The sequence below is a fragment of the Balaenoptera ricei genome, chromosome 15 (assembly GCF_028023285.1).
Source record: "Balaenoptera ricei isolate mBalRic1 chromosome 15, mBalRic1.hap2, whole genome shotgun sequence".
NCBI classification, from domain to species: domain Eukaryota; kingdom Metazoa; phylum Chordata; class Mammalia; order Artiodactyla; family Balaenopteridae; genus Balaenoptera; species Balaenoptera ricei.
In genome coordinates, this window is record NC_082653.1 from 68,778,193 (window position 1) to 68,794,690 (window position 16,498).

Sequence of the window (16,498 nt, forward strand, 5' to 3'; positions counted from 1 at the left end):
GTACTTATTTGCTGAGCCTTTAAAAATTCGCAAGTAATCTCAGGAGAAAGATCCTTTGAGAATCTCAGAGCTAGCAGGAACTCATTTAGAGTCCAACTGTCCTCATGACACATGGATCCTTCCTGTAGCATCCCATGTGGTAGTCTAACTTATGCTTGGATAGGTGAAGGTGTGGGTGTTAATCAGAATTGCCCAAATGTCTGCAGGAAAAGCCAACAGGCAATATTAATAGGCACTGTTACCATGCCATGAGTTTTACTTTTGTCTCTAGTCTTGACAGCATCCCTACGGGCTTGGTTTTATATCCTGTTTCACAGGATTTAAGTAACTTGCTAAATAACTTGCATAAGGAGATATGGGTAGCTGTAATACTAGCAACATGTAGTTCTTAACTCCTTCTTGGAAAGTTCTCCAGGAGAGAATAAAGAAGTAGTTTCAGCTTTTTATCTCCTCAGCTATTGCCAAGCCATTCATACCTAAGAAGTACCTGCATTTTTTATTCTGCTGCCATGTAATTGATCAGTTTACCCAGAATTCTCTGAAACCCAATTGAGCACATTTCTCTGAGTGGGCAGAATGGCCAACTCTAGAAAGCAGGTGCCCTCAGGCTGTGTGGTGGCTGGTAGTATACGGTGAGAAGGTTCATTTCCACTGTCCCTCTCTTCCAGGGCCCTGTGTCTGCAGGTCCCTATCTGTGAATGTGTCCTGCCATACGCAGCACATTGTCTCCTTTTACTCAGTGCCCCATGTGCTTAGTCTGAGTTATTAGGAGCTTAGGTGTCATAGGACATCTTTGAGTTAATTTGGGAGTCACCAGGGGAGCTGGCCATCTGCCCGATTTTTGATGTTGCCAATAATAGGTAATTCATGGAAGAAAACTTTCCAAGGAGAAATGAAGAGCTGCAGTCATAACTTGCTTCTGACCTAAAGATGTTGCCCAACTTGGCTGTTATCCACCCAACTGGAGACAACTTAGTTAGCCACTGAAGAAATTCAGACCTTAGAGGTATAAGCTTTTTAAAAAATTCATTTGGCAATCTACCCAGGAGTTCCTGGACGTACATAAGAGTTAGGTATTTAATAATGGGGGAAAATTTGAACACAACCAAATCAAAGTATCCTTCATATTCTTTGGTAAAATCTAAGATCTAGATGGGTTAGCATTATCCTGGTATTTGTTAGGTGTTCCGCATCCTCAGCCACCTGGGGATGTTTTATCAGATCATCTGACCAGAACACAAGTAAACTTACAGACCCAGGTGATGTAAATGCAATCTTTCATTTACTCAGCAAGTTGTCTGAGACATAACTTTAACTGTATACAGAAGCCTCTCCTTTCCCTTAAGCCATGAAAGAGATGAAGCTCCCAGACCTTATTTCTTGCCCCCAAAATGCCATGGGTGATGGCAGAATTGAAAAGCGATGACAGTGGATAAAGTCAAGCATAATGTCCAGCCTAAACATTCTAATAACTACCACTTACCCATGGGAGAACAAAGGAACTAATAACTTCATATCCAGAAGAATTTGCCCAGACTTGTCCAGTTGGAATTGGCAAAAGAACAAACAGACCTTAAATTGGTAGGTGCAAAACGAATGTACTGGCTAATATGAACCAAGGGTACAGAAGTAGATCCTAATTTCATACATAAGTGGCTCCAGGGGTTCAGTTGATGTCATGAGAATTAATCCCCTTCCCTTTTTTGTTTTCCTCTGGGAGGCTCTCAGGCAGGTCCTTTCCTCGTGGAAACCAGTGGCTGGTCCAGGATTCTGTCCTGTCCTCTAGAATCCCCATTGGAAAGAGCTTCTTTTCCCAGTAGTCCCAGCAGAAACCCTGACGTTGAGATTCATCATCGGCTCATACGCCGATTCCCTAAATCAGTGGCTGTGGCCAGGCTTGGGGTTCATAGTTTGGGATGGGAGGTGAAGCACATGGACTGAGATGGGGATGGGGCGGTATCCAAGGAAAATATATGTTCTGTTACCAGAAGAAAGGGAAATGGATGTTGGACAAGCAAAACAACAGATATCCACTAAATTATAAAAAAAAGGAAGAAAGAAAAGTAAACAGAATTCTTGAAGATTGAATTTCATGTAGTATGAAATGCCTAAGATAACTTGAACTGTCCCTAGTGTATGACCCCCACCTCAAATTTACACACACACATCCACACTCACATTTTTACCTCCTGCTTGTCATGTACCACCTGCAGGAGGGAATCGTAGCCAAGCCTCTCGTCACTGTCCATGACTATTGTATGATATCATGAATGGAGAAAATATAAATACATTCCACACAGCAGACAAGACAACTTTTACTCCCATTTCCTGGTCTATTTCCTATTAACAAGATTTTAATTTCAGGGGCGCCGGTGTGTGTTGAAAGACTGTTGCAAAATTCTCGACAACACAGTATTACCCCCAGAAACTGTGGTCCCACCATTCACCGTCTTCTCAGGCTGCCCAGGTAACCTTGGGTGTTGATTATTAAAACTCAAGTTTATTTTCTTTCACAAAAGTAATGCATGCGATTTCTATCTCTAACAGTATGTTGATCTAGCTAACTTAAACATTCTCCTGGTAGAGTACTCAGAAATACTATCTAAAATATAACTAGTGTCCTTTTACATGCTTAATTGGATTCACAAGGAAATTATTAAGGATCAGAAGCAAAGAGGAAACTAAATCCACACTTTTAAGCCTGCTTCAGTTGATGCCGTCTTCATAGTAGTGTGGTTTAGGATTTGATGCTCTTGTGGGGATGAGAGATAAAGCCTGGGATCCACACATGGCAGAGAGATCCTCTCGAAGGGTTATCCCTCAGTAAAAAATTGATGTAGGACAAATCTGTCACCAGCACAGGAAAAGTATGAGGAAGCATGTCTCTCTTGGCCTGGGCTCTGGGTGGAAAAAGAAAAAGTGTGTCCAAAGAATTCTGTGGCCTTACCTTCACATTGGTTGGGGTTTGAACTTGTACTTCCCGCCCTGCCCAGGAATGCCCTAACTGAAAAGTTACCATAAAACATGCTCTAAGACCAGTGAGAGCTCTAGGACACCTGAGAGAAGCAAATACATTATCTCTTGACCTTTGCCCATAGGCAAAGCCCTCATGAGCTCAGAGTTCCAAATTACAAGCATGTGAGGAGACAAAAGCAATCCATGCTCATCCTAGAGAGTTTGGAAAACACCGAAAAGCAAGAAGAAGAAAACCTCACATTCCCCAACCCCCACCTCAAGACAGTCTCTTTTCTTCTACATGTTGTTTTACGCAGTGGAAATCACATAGCGCATGCAAAGACACATCATAGATTCACAGATGGAAGATATGAAGAGAGAGATTTGACAATATATGACATCTAACCACTGGGTGGTTTATTTGTTATTCCAATTTTTAAAAATCTCATTACTCAGATCACTGAATACAAATTTCAAAGATGTACAAAATCATCCACTAGGATTCTTTGGGGAGGAAATGGGCCATTCTGCTCTTTCATGCACCTCTGTTTGCAGAGGAGGAAGAGACTTTTATTTAGTAATTCTCCCCATAATGAGTTCCCACTGTGAGAAAGTTTAATAGTTCTTAGCAAGTGCTAGATCAACACGGTCTTGGCGATTGTTTTAGGAGTTGTGAGACAAGCATCTGAGCTGAGATGAGAAGTGTATTGCTGACGAAATATCTTAATCTCTTTTAACTTATTCAAGGCCCTTAGAACCAATTTATGGTCTTTGAGCACTGATGGCGGATGGCAGGGAAGCACTGCTAGGTATTTGAAATCCAGATAAACACTGTGTGTGGAGGTTCTGCCTGGGACCTTAGAGATCATTGTATAGGTGAGGAAACTGAGGCCTAGAGAGGTTGAGTTGTATGACGTATTGGAGCTAGTTGGGGGGAAAGCTTTGACAAGCACTAAAGACTCTTTATTTATTTATTTATTAAAAAAAAATTTTTTTTTTTGGCCCCTCGGCTTTTGGGATCTCAGTTCCCCAGCCAGGGATTGAACCCGGGCCATGGCAGTGAAAGCACTGAATCCTAACCACTAGACCACCAGGGAACTCCCAGAACTCCTTATTTAGAGTCCAGTACTTTTTGCACTGATAGGGTACTTCCCATGTTTATTTTATGTGATTTCACAAACAAATGCTAACCATCTAGATACTGCTGTTGGCAATCTCCCCCTTTAATGAAGAGGCATAGGGTTGCAGGAAAACTAGCATATTTTTGGAAGGCTCCACAGCATGAAACTGAGTCAAAATGAAAGGCAAACTGTACAGAAAGGATCTGGGTTAGGGACCAAAGACTCAGATGTCCACAGGAGCCCGGCAGATCATGTAAATGATTGAAGCAATAGCCTATCATAGCTGTTTAAGAATACAGGCATGATATCATGAGAACTTCTGGTGTTTCATGAGGAGCTCAAAATCTGAATTTTTGTATGGTATTTCTGAATTTTTAATTGTTGAGTACTAATTTTTTTTTAGGAGATTAAATACTGTACAGACTAAACATATATTTGGAAATCTAACATGGGCTGCTAGTTTGTAAAAGGTGCCTGTGAGAATTGTGTATCTTTTAAGACCATTTTTTCTATCCTAGTTTCTCTTTGTATATATACAAGAGCATATGTGTGTGTGTTTATATGCGTATGAGTGTATAGGTATGTGTGTTTATACATATATTTGTGTATATAATATGAAACTGTTTTTATATTTATAAACAGAATCATACTCTGTTCTGTTAGGAAACTTGCTTCCTTAGCAGTATATCTTGGGCATCTTTTCTTGTCAGTATGGTGAGATTCACCTCATGCCTTTTAGTGGTTTCATGGTTTTCATTGCATAAATGTCCCACAGTATAACTAATCATCCTCTGGCATAATGGATCAAAAGAAGTTGCACCTGGTTTTTCATGATTAGAAACTTTGCTGCATTGATGCTTTTGTATATATATTGTTCAATTGGGCGAGATTATCTGTGGAATAAATTCTTAAAAGTTGGATTATCAGGTCACAGGGTATGAACTTTTAAAAGTTTTGCTAGATATTCCTAAATTGCTCTTCAAATGGCTGTATGAGTTTACACGTCCGCCCAGAGGGTGTGAGAATGCCTCTTTCCTAGAAATTCTTAAATAGGATTCCCCCATCTTTTGTCTTTCTATAGGGTGTGTCTGTTCTGCTTCCATCTGTGATTTGAATATATCTAGCATGTTCGGGCCTTGGATTCAGTTTCATTGTATGAATAGCAGGGCAGTTTCTTCCCTCAAGAGCTCTCACCTTGGCTTGCCCAGCAGGCGTCACCCCAGAATCCAGGAGATGGACGAATCCTTGCCTGGAACAACGTCTGATGTAGTCAGATTTGCCTTAACTCTTCAGGTTATGCCATGATGTACTAACCTCTTTTACCTGGAATATATTTCTCTTTTTTTTTAATTTATTTATTTTTTTTACTCTTTTATTTTTGGCTGCATTGGGTCTTCGTGGCTGTGTGCGGGCTTTCTCTAGCTGCGGCGAGTGGTGGCCACTCTTCATTGCGGTGCACAGGCTTCTCATTGCGGTGGCTTCTCTTGTGGAGCACAGGCTCTAGGCATGTGGGTTTCAGCAGTTGTGGCTCGTAGGTTCAGTAGTTGTGGCTCGCGGGCTCTAGAGCACAGGCTCAGCAGTTGTGGCACACGGGCTTAGTTGCTCCATGGCATGTGGGATCTTCCCAGACCAGAGCTTGAACCCGTGTCCCTGCATTGGCAGGCGGATTCTTAACCACTGTGCCACCAGGGAAGTCCCTGGGATATATTTCTGCATTTTGGGAAAGTATTATTTGTTTCTCTCACACACACAAATTCACATCATCTTGAAGATATGGTCAGTGGAAATAGTCTGTTAGCACCAAAGATGGAAAACCTAGTATTTAGACATTCATGACTGAAGAAAGGAGACTTCTAGAGGTTTCAACACAAGTCAGAGCTGCATGTGGGCCTCCTCTGGCTCCTCGTGGTTGACCGGGTCTTTCTTTCCTCAGGACTCTTCTCAGGGGAGCTCCCAGAATGTACCCAGGAGCTGATGATTGACGTCACCAAGAGCTACTACCAGAAGTTTTTGCCCTTGACACAGGTCTAATGTCTCTGCCTTGTGTCCCGAATTCGCTTGAGCTCTAAGATGAACTTGGGGACAAAGTGAGCCAGTCAGCATCTACAAAGAGCTCTTGTGTCTTTGACACCTCCCACCCTCTTTCTTTCTTTTTTTTTTTGGTTTAATTCTTTAGAGTTTCTCCATCCTCCCAGGCTCTAAGCTCTTAAGACTTTAATAACAGAACGTCTGGAGGAGTTGTCTCCAAATGCTGTGCTTAAACCGTATCTATTAACAGTCACTCCATACCATTATGTGTGGAACACGGACTCACCTGTTTCCAGCACTCCCACCCCTTGGTCCTGTGGGTGGCTGGATGGAGCAGGGCATTCTGTCGTAGTGGGGAGGTTGTGACGCTCTTGTGCTGCCCATGGCCATGAGCTACCACAGTGAGCTCTGCTCACAGGGATCACTCTCAGCTTCCCTGCTGCTCACACATTTGACCAGTTGCCACAGCTGCTCATAATCTGGAAAAAAAAGTGTTTTGCGACTTTTCAGAGCCCAGATTCCTGTTGGCTACTAAAACTTGAAGGGAGGGTGGTTAGTATTTCTCTTCTTTCCAGAGTGACCTGAACTGTCATTTTAATTCAGGGTGACTAATAAAAGACTTTCTAGCATCTATTCTAGGGCCTTGGCTTTCACTAAAAGGGGGGCCCTTAGCATCCAGATTTTATTTTTGCAGGTCCCAGGTTTGAGACTCCCACGTGGGAGGACTAGTCTGGCAGCCACTCCTTGCCTCATGGTGTTTGGGGACAGCAGTATATGCCTCATTTCACTGGAGATGTAGCATTTGTGACACTTGCCCCCTGACCTAAAACCATTCAACCCACCCTTTCTTTGCCATAAACCTCACAGTTCAGACCAAAATATCTGTACTTGGGCCCAATCTCATATGTACATGGGGGCCACTTAAAATCATTCTGGGGGCACAGAGCCCCAAGGAGTAAACGAAGTTGCCAGGGCCATTCTTATCTTCTGGGTAATAGCACAACCCTTCCTGTTCTGCTCTGGCCTCTTGGTTTAGTAGGAAGATACAGGAGTGAAGGCCTGAGAAGGCTGGCCTTGCTTGAAGCTCTGATGCTGCTGTGAATGGGGTAGGACAGTTTAGCCTTGAAGGTTAAGATCTAGCAGCAGCTGTCTTGACTTAATATCTGGTTATGGGGTTTGCAAAAAGAGCTGTATGTAGTCATCTCTGCGAGTTCAATGTAAAACTGCTTTCTGGTCTGTCATTTTTTATGTTTGTACCTTAAAAGATTGACACGTGAAGCAAGTCATTTGAAGGTGATCCCTGTCTACCTCCAGCGATGGCAGCCTCTCTTGGGCACTTCACTGTGTGCCTGGTGCCCTTCTGCGGGCTTTATGTTCAGCTGCCTACCTAGGGCTCACACCAGCCCTGTAAGCTGGACGTTATCCCCACTTTACTGATGAGGAAAAAATTCAGAGATATGAGATAACTTGTTCCAATCTTCGTGGTGAAGAAGTGGCTGACCCAGCAGTCACATGCACGTGTGCATGTCTGCCTGGCTCTGCAGCCCACGCTCTTCAGGTCTGCCCTGGTACGAGGGGACAGTCTGCTGTGTCCTGTCTGATACCAGCAGTCTGTGATGGTTGCAGCTTTTTGGGGAGCCATATCCCCGAGCTCCCTTCCTCTTTTGTGCCACCAAAAAGGTGGATCGTGTAGTTGGCAGAGCTTAGATGTGCCCTAGGCTAGCCTTTTGCTTCCTAGAGAAATCTTCCAGGGCGTGTCTGACAGATTCCCTTCCAGCCTGTGTTTGAATACCTGCAAAAGGAAGCTTGCCACTTTATACGACTAACTGTTTGTTTTCTTTTTAAATTTATTTATTTATTGAGATATAACTGACATATAAGCTTTTGACTGTCCATTTTGTTGGTGAACAACCAAAATTAAGAGAAAGTGGGGTGTTTTTTTTCTGAGTCTTTTAAAAATCTTTAAGTAATTTGAGTACATGATTCCAAAAACCCAATCCAGTTAGTAAAGAAGGGAGCTACAATGAAGTAGATTTTCCCAACCCAGAATCCAGTCCCATGTTCTACTTCCCAGGGGCAACTATTCAAAACAGTTTTCGATCTGTCCTACCAGTGGTTAGTCTGCGCTTGGCACGAGCAGATACACACATACACACCAACCTCTGTATTCATACAGATGCGAGCACATGCTAGATGTGCTGTCCTGCACCTTGCTGCTTTTACTTAACAGTACCTTAGAGATTGTTCCATTTTGACACAGACAGGTGATAAAAATAACAATTGTTAACATTTATGGTGTTTACCATGTACCAGGTACTCTTCTGAGTTCTTTACCTTTGTTAGTTCCTTTAATCCTCACAATAACCGTGAGGTAGGTCCAGTTTTCCTCCCCAAGGAACAGAGGTAAAGTAAATTGCCCACACTTCTACAGCTAAGGTGATGGTGAATCCAGGCATTCTGGCCCTAGAGCCCATACTTTTAATCATTATGCAGGAATCCCTCCGTGTTCTAATACCTTTCATTGCCCAGATTGGATCATTTGGCTAGCCCTTGCTGTACAGAAAGCATTTTCAGGCAGGCAAGGAAAAGGGGGTTGGGAATGGGTATTGCTGACCCATCCGGCAATGTCTGCCACAGGCAGGAAACCCAGTGCTCCCTCTGAGAAGACTGTCTCCTTGCTATGGGCCCTGTTGTCTTGCAGCTACAATTGTGATCTGACTAGTTAAATGGGAGCCAGTTTCTTGGGAGAATTATCCTGCTTGCAGCCATTAAATTGCATCATACAGTTCTGTACCACATGGTTGGCACTCTATAAAGGAACACAGAAACTAGATTAGACAAAAATCCAATTAGAACGCTTGTTGCAAGTGGCAGAAATCCAGCTTGAACCAATTTAAGCAAAAAAAGGGGCTTTATTGGCTTACACAACAAATCACGGAAAAGACTAGCTTGAGAAGCAATGTAATGTGAACCCTGGGCAGGTTACTTAATCTGTCTGTGCCCTCCCACTGTAAGCTGTACAGTAGGAATGACAGTAGCACCCCATAGAGTTGGAATGGATTAAATGAGGTACTACATGTAAACATTGTGGGCAGTTCCTGGCACTTAGAAGCACCCCATAAGTGATAACTTATCATTGCAGGGACAACTATATCCAGAGATTTAAACCCCATCAGGGCTCTTTGCTTTTATATCTTTTTCAGCTTCACATTAGTAGAGGTATAGACTGGGCTGCGAACCATCAAAATACAGAAGAGTATTTGAATACGAAAGAGAAGGTTATTTGTCACTCACCTAACAGTGCAGCAATAGGCAGGTGGTCCAGGGAAGGTAGGAGGCTGGGCTCCGCAATGTCCTCAGGCACCCAAGTTTCTACTGTCTTGTCATGTGGCCACATTTAGCTGCAAGAGAGGCTGTAAATTTAGTGTCTAGCTGAGCAGCCAAAACTCTGCGGAAGGAGGTTCTGGTAGTAGAAGGAGAGGGAGAGAGTGGACATGGGGAGACAGCAAGCTGACTCCCCCAGGCCTGTGTGTTGGCTTCCTTTTCTGCTGCTGCAAGTGGGCTTTCTCCATGCATCGGGGCACGTGGCAGCTGACAGCTCCAGGTTTGCATCCTCCCAGCTTGGTGACCCTGAAAGAAAGGTTTCTTCCCTCCAGTTCTAATTTGGAAAATTCCAGAGAAAGGTTCTTACTGATTTGTCGTGAGCCCACTGTGGCCAAGAGTGTGTGGCCCTATGATTAACCTGATCTGGGTCATGACCTTTCCTCCATCCCCGCATTGTAGAAAAACAGCAGAGCCCATTTCCAAAACAAGGTGCTGGGCAGACAAAAACAATGGCTACTACGAATAGCCAAGGAGTCTATAATTATGGACTGATACTGTTTGAAAGTGTGTTGACAGTCGTGTGTATCCTAGGAAAAGCCAGCTGGACTCTGTCTCCATGGTGGCTCTCACCCCAGGGACAGTCTGTCACCAGACAATTATAACCCCAGAGAAGAGAGTCACTTTGTCCTCAGAGTACTCCCAGAAGAGTGGGGATGGAAGAGGCCTTGGTTGGGACTCTTTCCAGTTGGCTTAGGGCAGAGAGGGGATTATTGGCTCATGTAGCTGATAAGGCCAAGTCTAGAGCTGCCTTTGCCCTGGATCCCAGCACTCACAATAGCATCATCAGGGACCTGTCTCTCTTCAGCTCTTGACTCTGCTTTCCTCTGAGTTGGCTTCATTCTCAAGCCTTCACAATGTGATGCTGCAGCTCCAGTTATTGGTAGAAAGAGCTCCCCTTCTCTGACAGAACCCCTGGACCTGGCTCTCACTGGTCCAGATTGGAGGTATCCAGCCTCAAGTAACCACTGTGGCCAGGAAGATGGAATACACTGATTGACTGGGCCTGGGGCACATACCCACATGGACTGAGAGTTGGTGCCTGGTGGCTGTGGTGGGGGTGATTTTACCAGAAGAGGAGATGCATGGGTGCCAGGCAGGAAAAATCATCAGGTGTCTAGTTCAGACCTTTTCCCCTTCTCCAGATGTCTTCTTTGCCCAGCCTTATCCTCTGCCCAATCTGTCACTACTCTTGGTCTTGGGGAGTACCTCCTGAGGGGTACCTGGGCCTGGATTGGGGGCACAGAGAGGATGTTACTTAGCCAAAGTGGAGTGTTCTATCAAGAGCCGTTTGGAGGATGCTCCTCTGCCTGGAACTGCTTCCTCGTGGGCCCCCCAGCACCTTGTGGAAGGGCCCTTGTCAAGGTCTCGGTAGAATTCTAGTTAACGTGCCTGTGCTCTTGTCTGAGCCCATGCTATCTGTGAGCTCCTGAGGAGGCAGGCGTGAGCCTGTGTGTATCCGGCACATACTTCATGGGCTGATTACCTGGATGTGAGTCCCCCTACCCCTGGTCCCCACCCTACCCCAGATAAGTCTCACATTGCAGGATCCTGGGTGCAGGGGACAGGTTGAACAATTGACTTGTGAGCCTCCTGTTGACCGATTCTGTTTCACGTGGCTGCACAGGGCCCTTGTGGTTGGTTGGGATCTGTGGTGGCTTCTGAATTAGTCACTTCTGCATGAGCCAGTTCACTTAGAGCCAAGGCCACAGTGCCTTTCTTAGTGACTCTGGCCCATCTGGGTGATGACAGACTTGAAATAAATCAGACAAACATTGCTCCTATTAACACATCCTTGGAAGTTTCTCAGCTATAAAGCAGCGATCTTGGTGGCTAGGGAACCCTCCCTTGGTGTCTTGGTCTGGCTGGTGCAAGCCCACAGTGTGTCCAGAACATGGAGCTCCAGCCACGTTCTTACTCACCCTCAGCCATTTGCCAGGACAGATTGCATCTAACAAAACTGGGTGGTCACATCTAGCTGGCTGATATCCTAGAGGTAGCTGCTGTGGAGCTGCAAGACCCCTGAAATGGCATTGGCAATGTTGGAACAATGTGTTCAGAGGCCTGGTTATTTCAGAACAGGTGTCAGCAAAATGTCCTGCCAGCTTGGACCAGTTCCCATAAGTCCATGATCACTGAAACACTTCTAGAGCCCCAGTGATGGGGCTGTGTTTTTGTAGAATGTGTACTTGCTGCACCTTGGGGCTAGGAGGGGGGCGCCCTGACCACAGGCTACATCACTCATTTATTCATTTAACAAATACTTACTGAGCCACTACTGAGTGCCAGGCACTGCCCTACTGGAAAATAAGACAGAGCCAGTCCCTGCCCATAGGGATCTTACAGCTTAGCCCAGGAAACGAAACAGTTCTCTGATGGAGGCCTGAGGGGCCCTTCTTGAGGGTCACCATAGTGGTGAAGAGTGTGGGTGCTGGGGGCAGCAGATCAAATCCCACCCTGCTGTTTTCTAGCCCTGTAACTTTGGGCAAGTTATCTCACCTTGTGGAACCTCAGATTTCTCATCCTTAAAATGGGGAAGATGTGTAGGGGTCATTATGATGCTTAAATACATTCGTACATGTGACGCATGAGTACGGGCTCAGGGTAATCACTCAGTAAATGGTAGTTACAACTACTATTATTAAGAATGATACACCTTATAGTATACTGGTGTACTATACTATTAGGTATACCTTATACTATTGATATTATTAGAAAGTGAAACTGTTGTATAAGGTGCAGCATTCCTATATATATATATATTTTTTTTTTTAAATTAAAAGTGAAATTTAGACCATCTTTCCCTTTATAATCAGTTCACCACAAAGAGGAGTTGGGGAAAAGAATTGACCCTTCCTTGCTTTGCATCTATGGGGTGCCAGGCACTTATTAGAAAACATTTACTCCTCCCAACTGTCAAAAAAGTAGGGACTTTTACAACCCATTATACAGACGAGGGAGCGGATCTTCAGAGAGGTTAAGAAAATTTGCCCAGTGTCACACAGCTAATAAATGGCTGAGCTGGAATCAAAGCCAAGTCTTATCTGACTGCAAAGTCCATGTTTTATGCAGCAAAGCACTTGGCCCTGAGGACTGCACTTTCTGCTCTGTCGGTGTTAGTCCTTTGCTTTCCTGAAGTTTTTGCTGGCGGGTTGGCCGCACCTGCTTTCGTTATGCATTCTGACTTGGACCCTGAAGTGAGAAGAGGTAGCACAGGACATCCTGCTTCCCCGAGGAGACTAAATAGCTTGTTCTGTATCTCCAAGGCCATTGGGCATCAGGCACATGGTTCGTGCATATGAAAATCATTCAAGAAAGATACACAGGAATGGAGTCCACACCTCTGGCTTTCAAACCTTAGGTCGAAGCCCGTGGGTTTTCTTGGCCCTGCCAACTTGTCTCTTCAGCTGCATTCATCTCAGCCTTTGGTGTCTGCTGGGTGCACTTCCTGGTTTTTGATGGAAGTAGCAAAAGTCTGAGGTAGCAGTATGGCCAGAGGAGAGGGGAGAACAAGGAAATATGAGAGACCCAGGAACTGAAAAGTCCTGTTGAACACTCTTGAGCTCCCTGAGAATAGGTACAGGTTCTTTTTATTTCAGTAGTAATAATAATAATAATAACAACAACAACAACAACAGCCATGTGCTTGGTACTGTTTGAAGTACTGTCCTCATAGAATCTCTTCACAAAAACCCTAGGAGATAGGCATGTCATCTCCTAGTTGGAATCCTAGGAGATGGGCACAGTAATTATCCCCATTTTATAGACCTGGAAATTGAGGCACAGAGAGGTTAAGTCACTTGCCTGAAGTCACACAGCGTTTGAACCCAGGGTTTCTTTAGTTCATGAGTTTAACCAACACATTGTATTTGCTTTTTGGTAGGAGTGAGTGAGCAAGTGAGCGAGTGAACCAAATGAGTCTGGGATTTGGTTCTTGCCAGAACAACAAGGCCCTGAGAGGCAGTGTGCAGACAGGTGTGCTTTGGAGTCAGCAGAGTTGGGTTGTAATTCAAGCTCTGCTATCTCCTGGCTACATGACCTTGGGCAAGTAACCTAATGTAGAAGTGCTCATTTCCTCATCTTCAAATGGGAGTAGTAATCCTTTTCTTCTAGGGTCTTTGTATGGCTTAAATGAGATCATCTCTGTAAAGCTCTTACCCCCGTGCCTGGCTATAGTAAGTCCATAGGGCTCACTGTTAGTATTATTATTACTGGTACCATGCAAATAGATTGTATTAACATGGCACACTTGCAACTATATAAAATTGAAAGTCCATGTTGACAAGGACTAGAAGGGAATATGAAAACAGCTGTTAAAGGATGAAAGGGAATTAAAGTTTCTTCAGTGCTTCATCATTTTTTTAGTAAATGTTCCTAAATGGAATAAATAAAACATGCATGCAGTGGGTACTCAACAGACCTTTGAATGTATGAATGAAAAACACTCTAACTTTAAAAATTTTTTTAATTTTGTTCGGCTGCGCTGCATGGCTTGCGGGACCCTAGTTCCCCGACCAGGGAGCGAACCCGCATCCTCAGCAGTGAAAGTGCTTTCCCAACCACTGGACCACCAGGGAATTCCCTAACTTTTTTTTAATTGGTTGAATCCACTCCTTAAAAATCATACCTTATGATAGTGGATACCCTTGAGGGGTTGTAATTGAAAGGGGGCCTGTGCAGAAAAGAGTTAACAGTGCAGGCCTGTAATGATAACCCTATAAATGCTGAATTTCCTACTAGGGGTTTGTGTAAATTTGCAATGAGAGAAAAAGGGAAGTTTTTTAAAAATGGCTTTGTATTTTGTGGTTCTTGTATCTGGATATATGATAAAATTGATTTAAAATGTTACATGCTTGTAATTTCATAAATGCTAGAGGAACCATCTCAAACATGCAAAAATGAAGAAGGTAGTGGTGGGGTACAGCTTCCTTGCTTTTACCATCAAGGGGTGGGCTGGAATTTAAATTCTTTGGGTATTAGAACTAGAACAAGTCTCTGTAACTGATGATTTTTGCTATGATTTGTGTCTGTTGGAGCCTCTGGAAAGAGGGTGACAACATGAAAAGAGAGGCAGTCTCTGGATGGAAATACACATTTGGATTTTGAAAAAGCAGTTAAATTGCTAATAAGCCCTGTTGAAATCAAATATCTGACCCTTAGAGCCTGATGGCTGTCCAGTTTGATGTGCATGTTTTTGAGTGGGTCAGTTTGGACTCTGAGACTGACAAGATAAAAAGGAAGCCTTGCTTGTCACTTGGACTTGGACCGTGGCTGTTCGGCACTGCAGCACGCCTTTGCTGCTCCTGAAGAAAAGCACCTGGCTTGATTGGAATCCCAAATTCACTGATCCTAATTGCTTGGACCTGACTCTAAGCTGAAACCTGACCCTGGCTGTCATGCACTGTTTCAGCCGCAGCAGGAGGTGTGCTGAACTGAAAGCAGACCCAGGCTCCGTGAACAGGACTCAGACCCTGGGACCACTGGAGATTTAGGACCCCTTCTGTGGAGCTGTAAACGATGAAAATATACATCGTGGATGCTGGCTGCACCAACTGGGTCACATACAAATGCCCATAGGAAAGGGCCTGTTCTCTGATGGGACCATCTAAAATCAAGCTGCTGATCAGCTCTTTACGTCTCATGCAGAGGCTAATTGCATCCTAACTTGTGATCCCTACCAAAACCTGCAAGTTGGAGGAGGGCACGTCACAGGGACTTCGACCCCTCTGCCTGCTTTTGACAGATCAGACTCTGGGCCTTCTCTGGGGGGCTGCTCACTGCTGTTGATTTGTGTGTTCGGCGTTCTGGATTAGCTGCAACTTACTACAATGGGCTGATAGCCTTACTCCACGTCCTCACGTTTCCCTCTGTACACACACCTTAGTAAGGTAGATTGATTATTCAGATGTAGCTGTCTCTAGAAAGGGATTGATCTTTTCTAGGCTGTCTCTGGATAAAAGGGGTGGGAGGTTACAGAAACCCACTTTGAAATTTTTTAACTTCAGGATTTCATCCTCTATTAGTTTGCTAGGGCTGCCATAACAAAGTAGCACAGACTGGTTGGCTTAAACAATAGAAATGTATTTTCTCCGAGTTCTAGAGGCTAGACGTCCAAGAGCAGGAGTTGGCACGTTTCTCCTGAGGCCTCTCTCCTTGGCTTGCAGCTGGCAGCCTTTTCACTGTATCTTCACACGGCTGCCCCTCTGTGAGTGTCTGTGTCTTAATCTCTTATAAGAACACCAGTCATATTGGATTAGGGCCCACCCAGATGACCTCATTTTACTTTAATCACCTCTTTAAAGGCCATATCTCCAAATACAGTCACATTCTATACTGGACGTTAGGGTTTCAATATATAAATTTGGGGAAAACACAATTCAGCCCATAACATATCCTGATCAATTCCTGAATATCTTTCTGGTTAAATTGTATTAAAATATTTATCTGCAAAAATATTCTGTACCTCTTGCCTACAGCCCTCTGGATGAAAGGCCTGGATGAGAATAAGAGATGATTGAAAAAATGTAAAGTTAGGATTGCTGATCTGTGGGGCATGCTGATTTTGTAACAATGAGAAAAAACAGAAACCTGGCAGCTAGGGAGCTTTGGGGAAGGTGTGGGCGGGGCGGGGGGGGGCATTTATGATCTTTGTTTCTCAGAAACAAAGGAAAAGGAAAGCTCCCAGTGCTGCCTTTCCATGAACGAAAGGCATAACTGAGTTCCAATACTGCAGCTTGGTCTCACCCTTTTGTATGCGGTCCTGCTGATAATAATTTTGCTCTAAAGTGGACTTGGTCCTTAAGGGCCAAGGAGGTGGACTGTGCAGAAGAGAGCTAATCAAGCAGGCCTGAGACTGCCCTCCTTAGAAAGGCCTGCTTGCAAGGTCGGCCCTGGCTGGCATCTGGGTTCTTGGATTTCAGGAGGGTTCTCACCATTCCCTAAATGATAAGAGTTGCTCACAGGGCCTGAACTGTGCAAACAATGTGGTTGATGCTGCATACCTGCTTTCCTTC

General features: G+C 44.4%; 1 protein-coding gene across 3 annotated transcripts in view; it reads left to right on the plus strand.

Moving 5' to 3' along the window:
* The window catches only part of DCTN5 (dynactin subunit 5), a 29,382-nt gene extending 13,301 nt beyond the window's left edge, over window positions 1-16,081 (plus strand). Inside the window, exons 5-6 of one of the 3 annotated variants that reach the window (XM_059897752.1) lie at window positions 2,365-2,467; window positions 14,646-16,081. In XM_059897752.1, the coding sequence (XP_059753735.1) occupies window positions 2,365-2,467; window positions 14,646-14,668 (126 nt within the window). In that variant the 3' untranslated portion in view covers window positions 14,669-16,081. Of the gene's footprint in view, window positions 1-2,364; window positions 2,468-6,009; window positions 6,738-14,645 lie in introns of those variants that run through there. The other 2 variants (XM_059897751.1, XM_059897750.1) reach the window with 2 other exon arrangements.
* The last annotated feature ends 417 nt before the right edge of the window (window positions 16,082-16,498 follow it).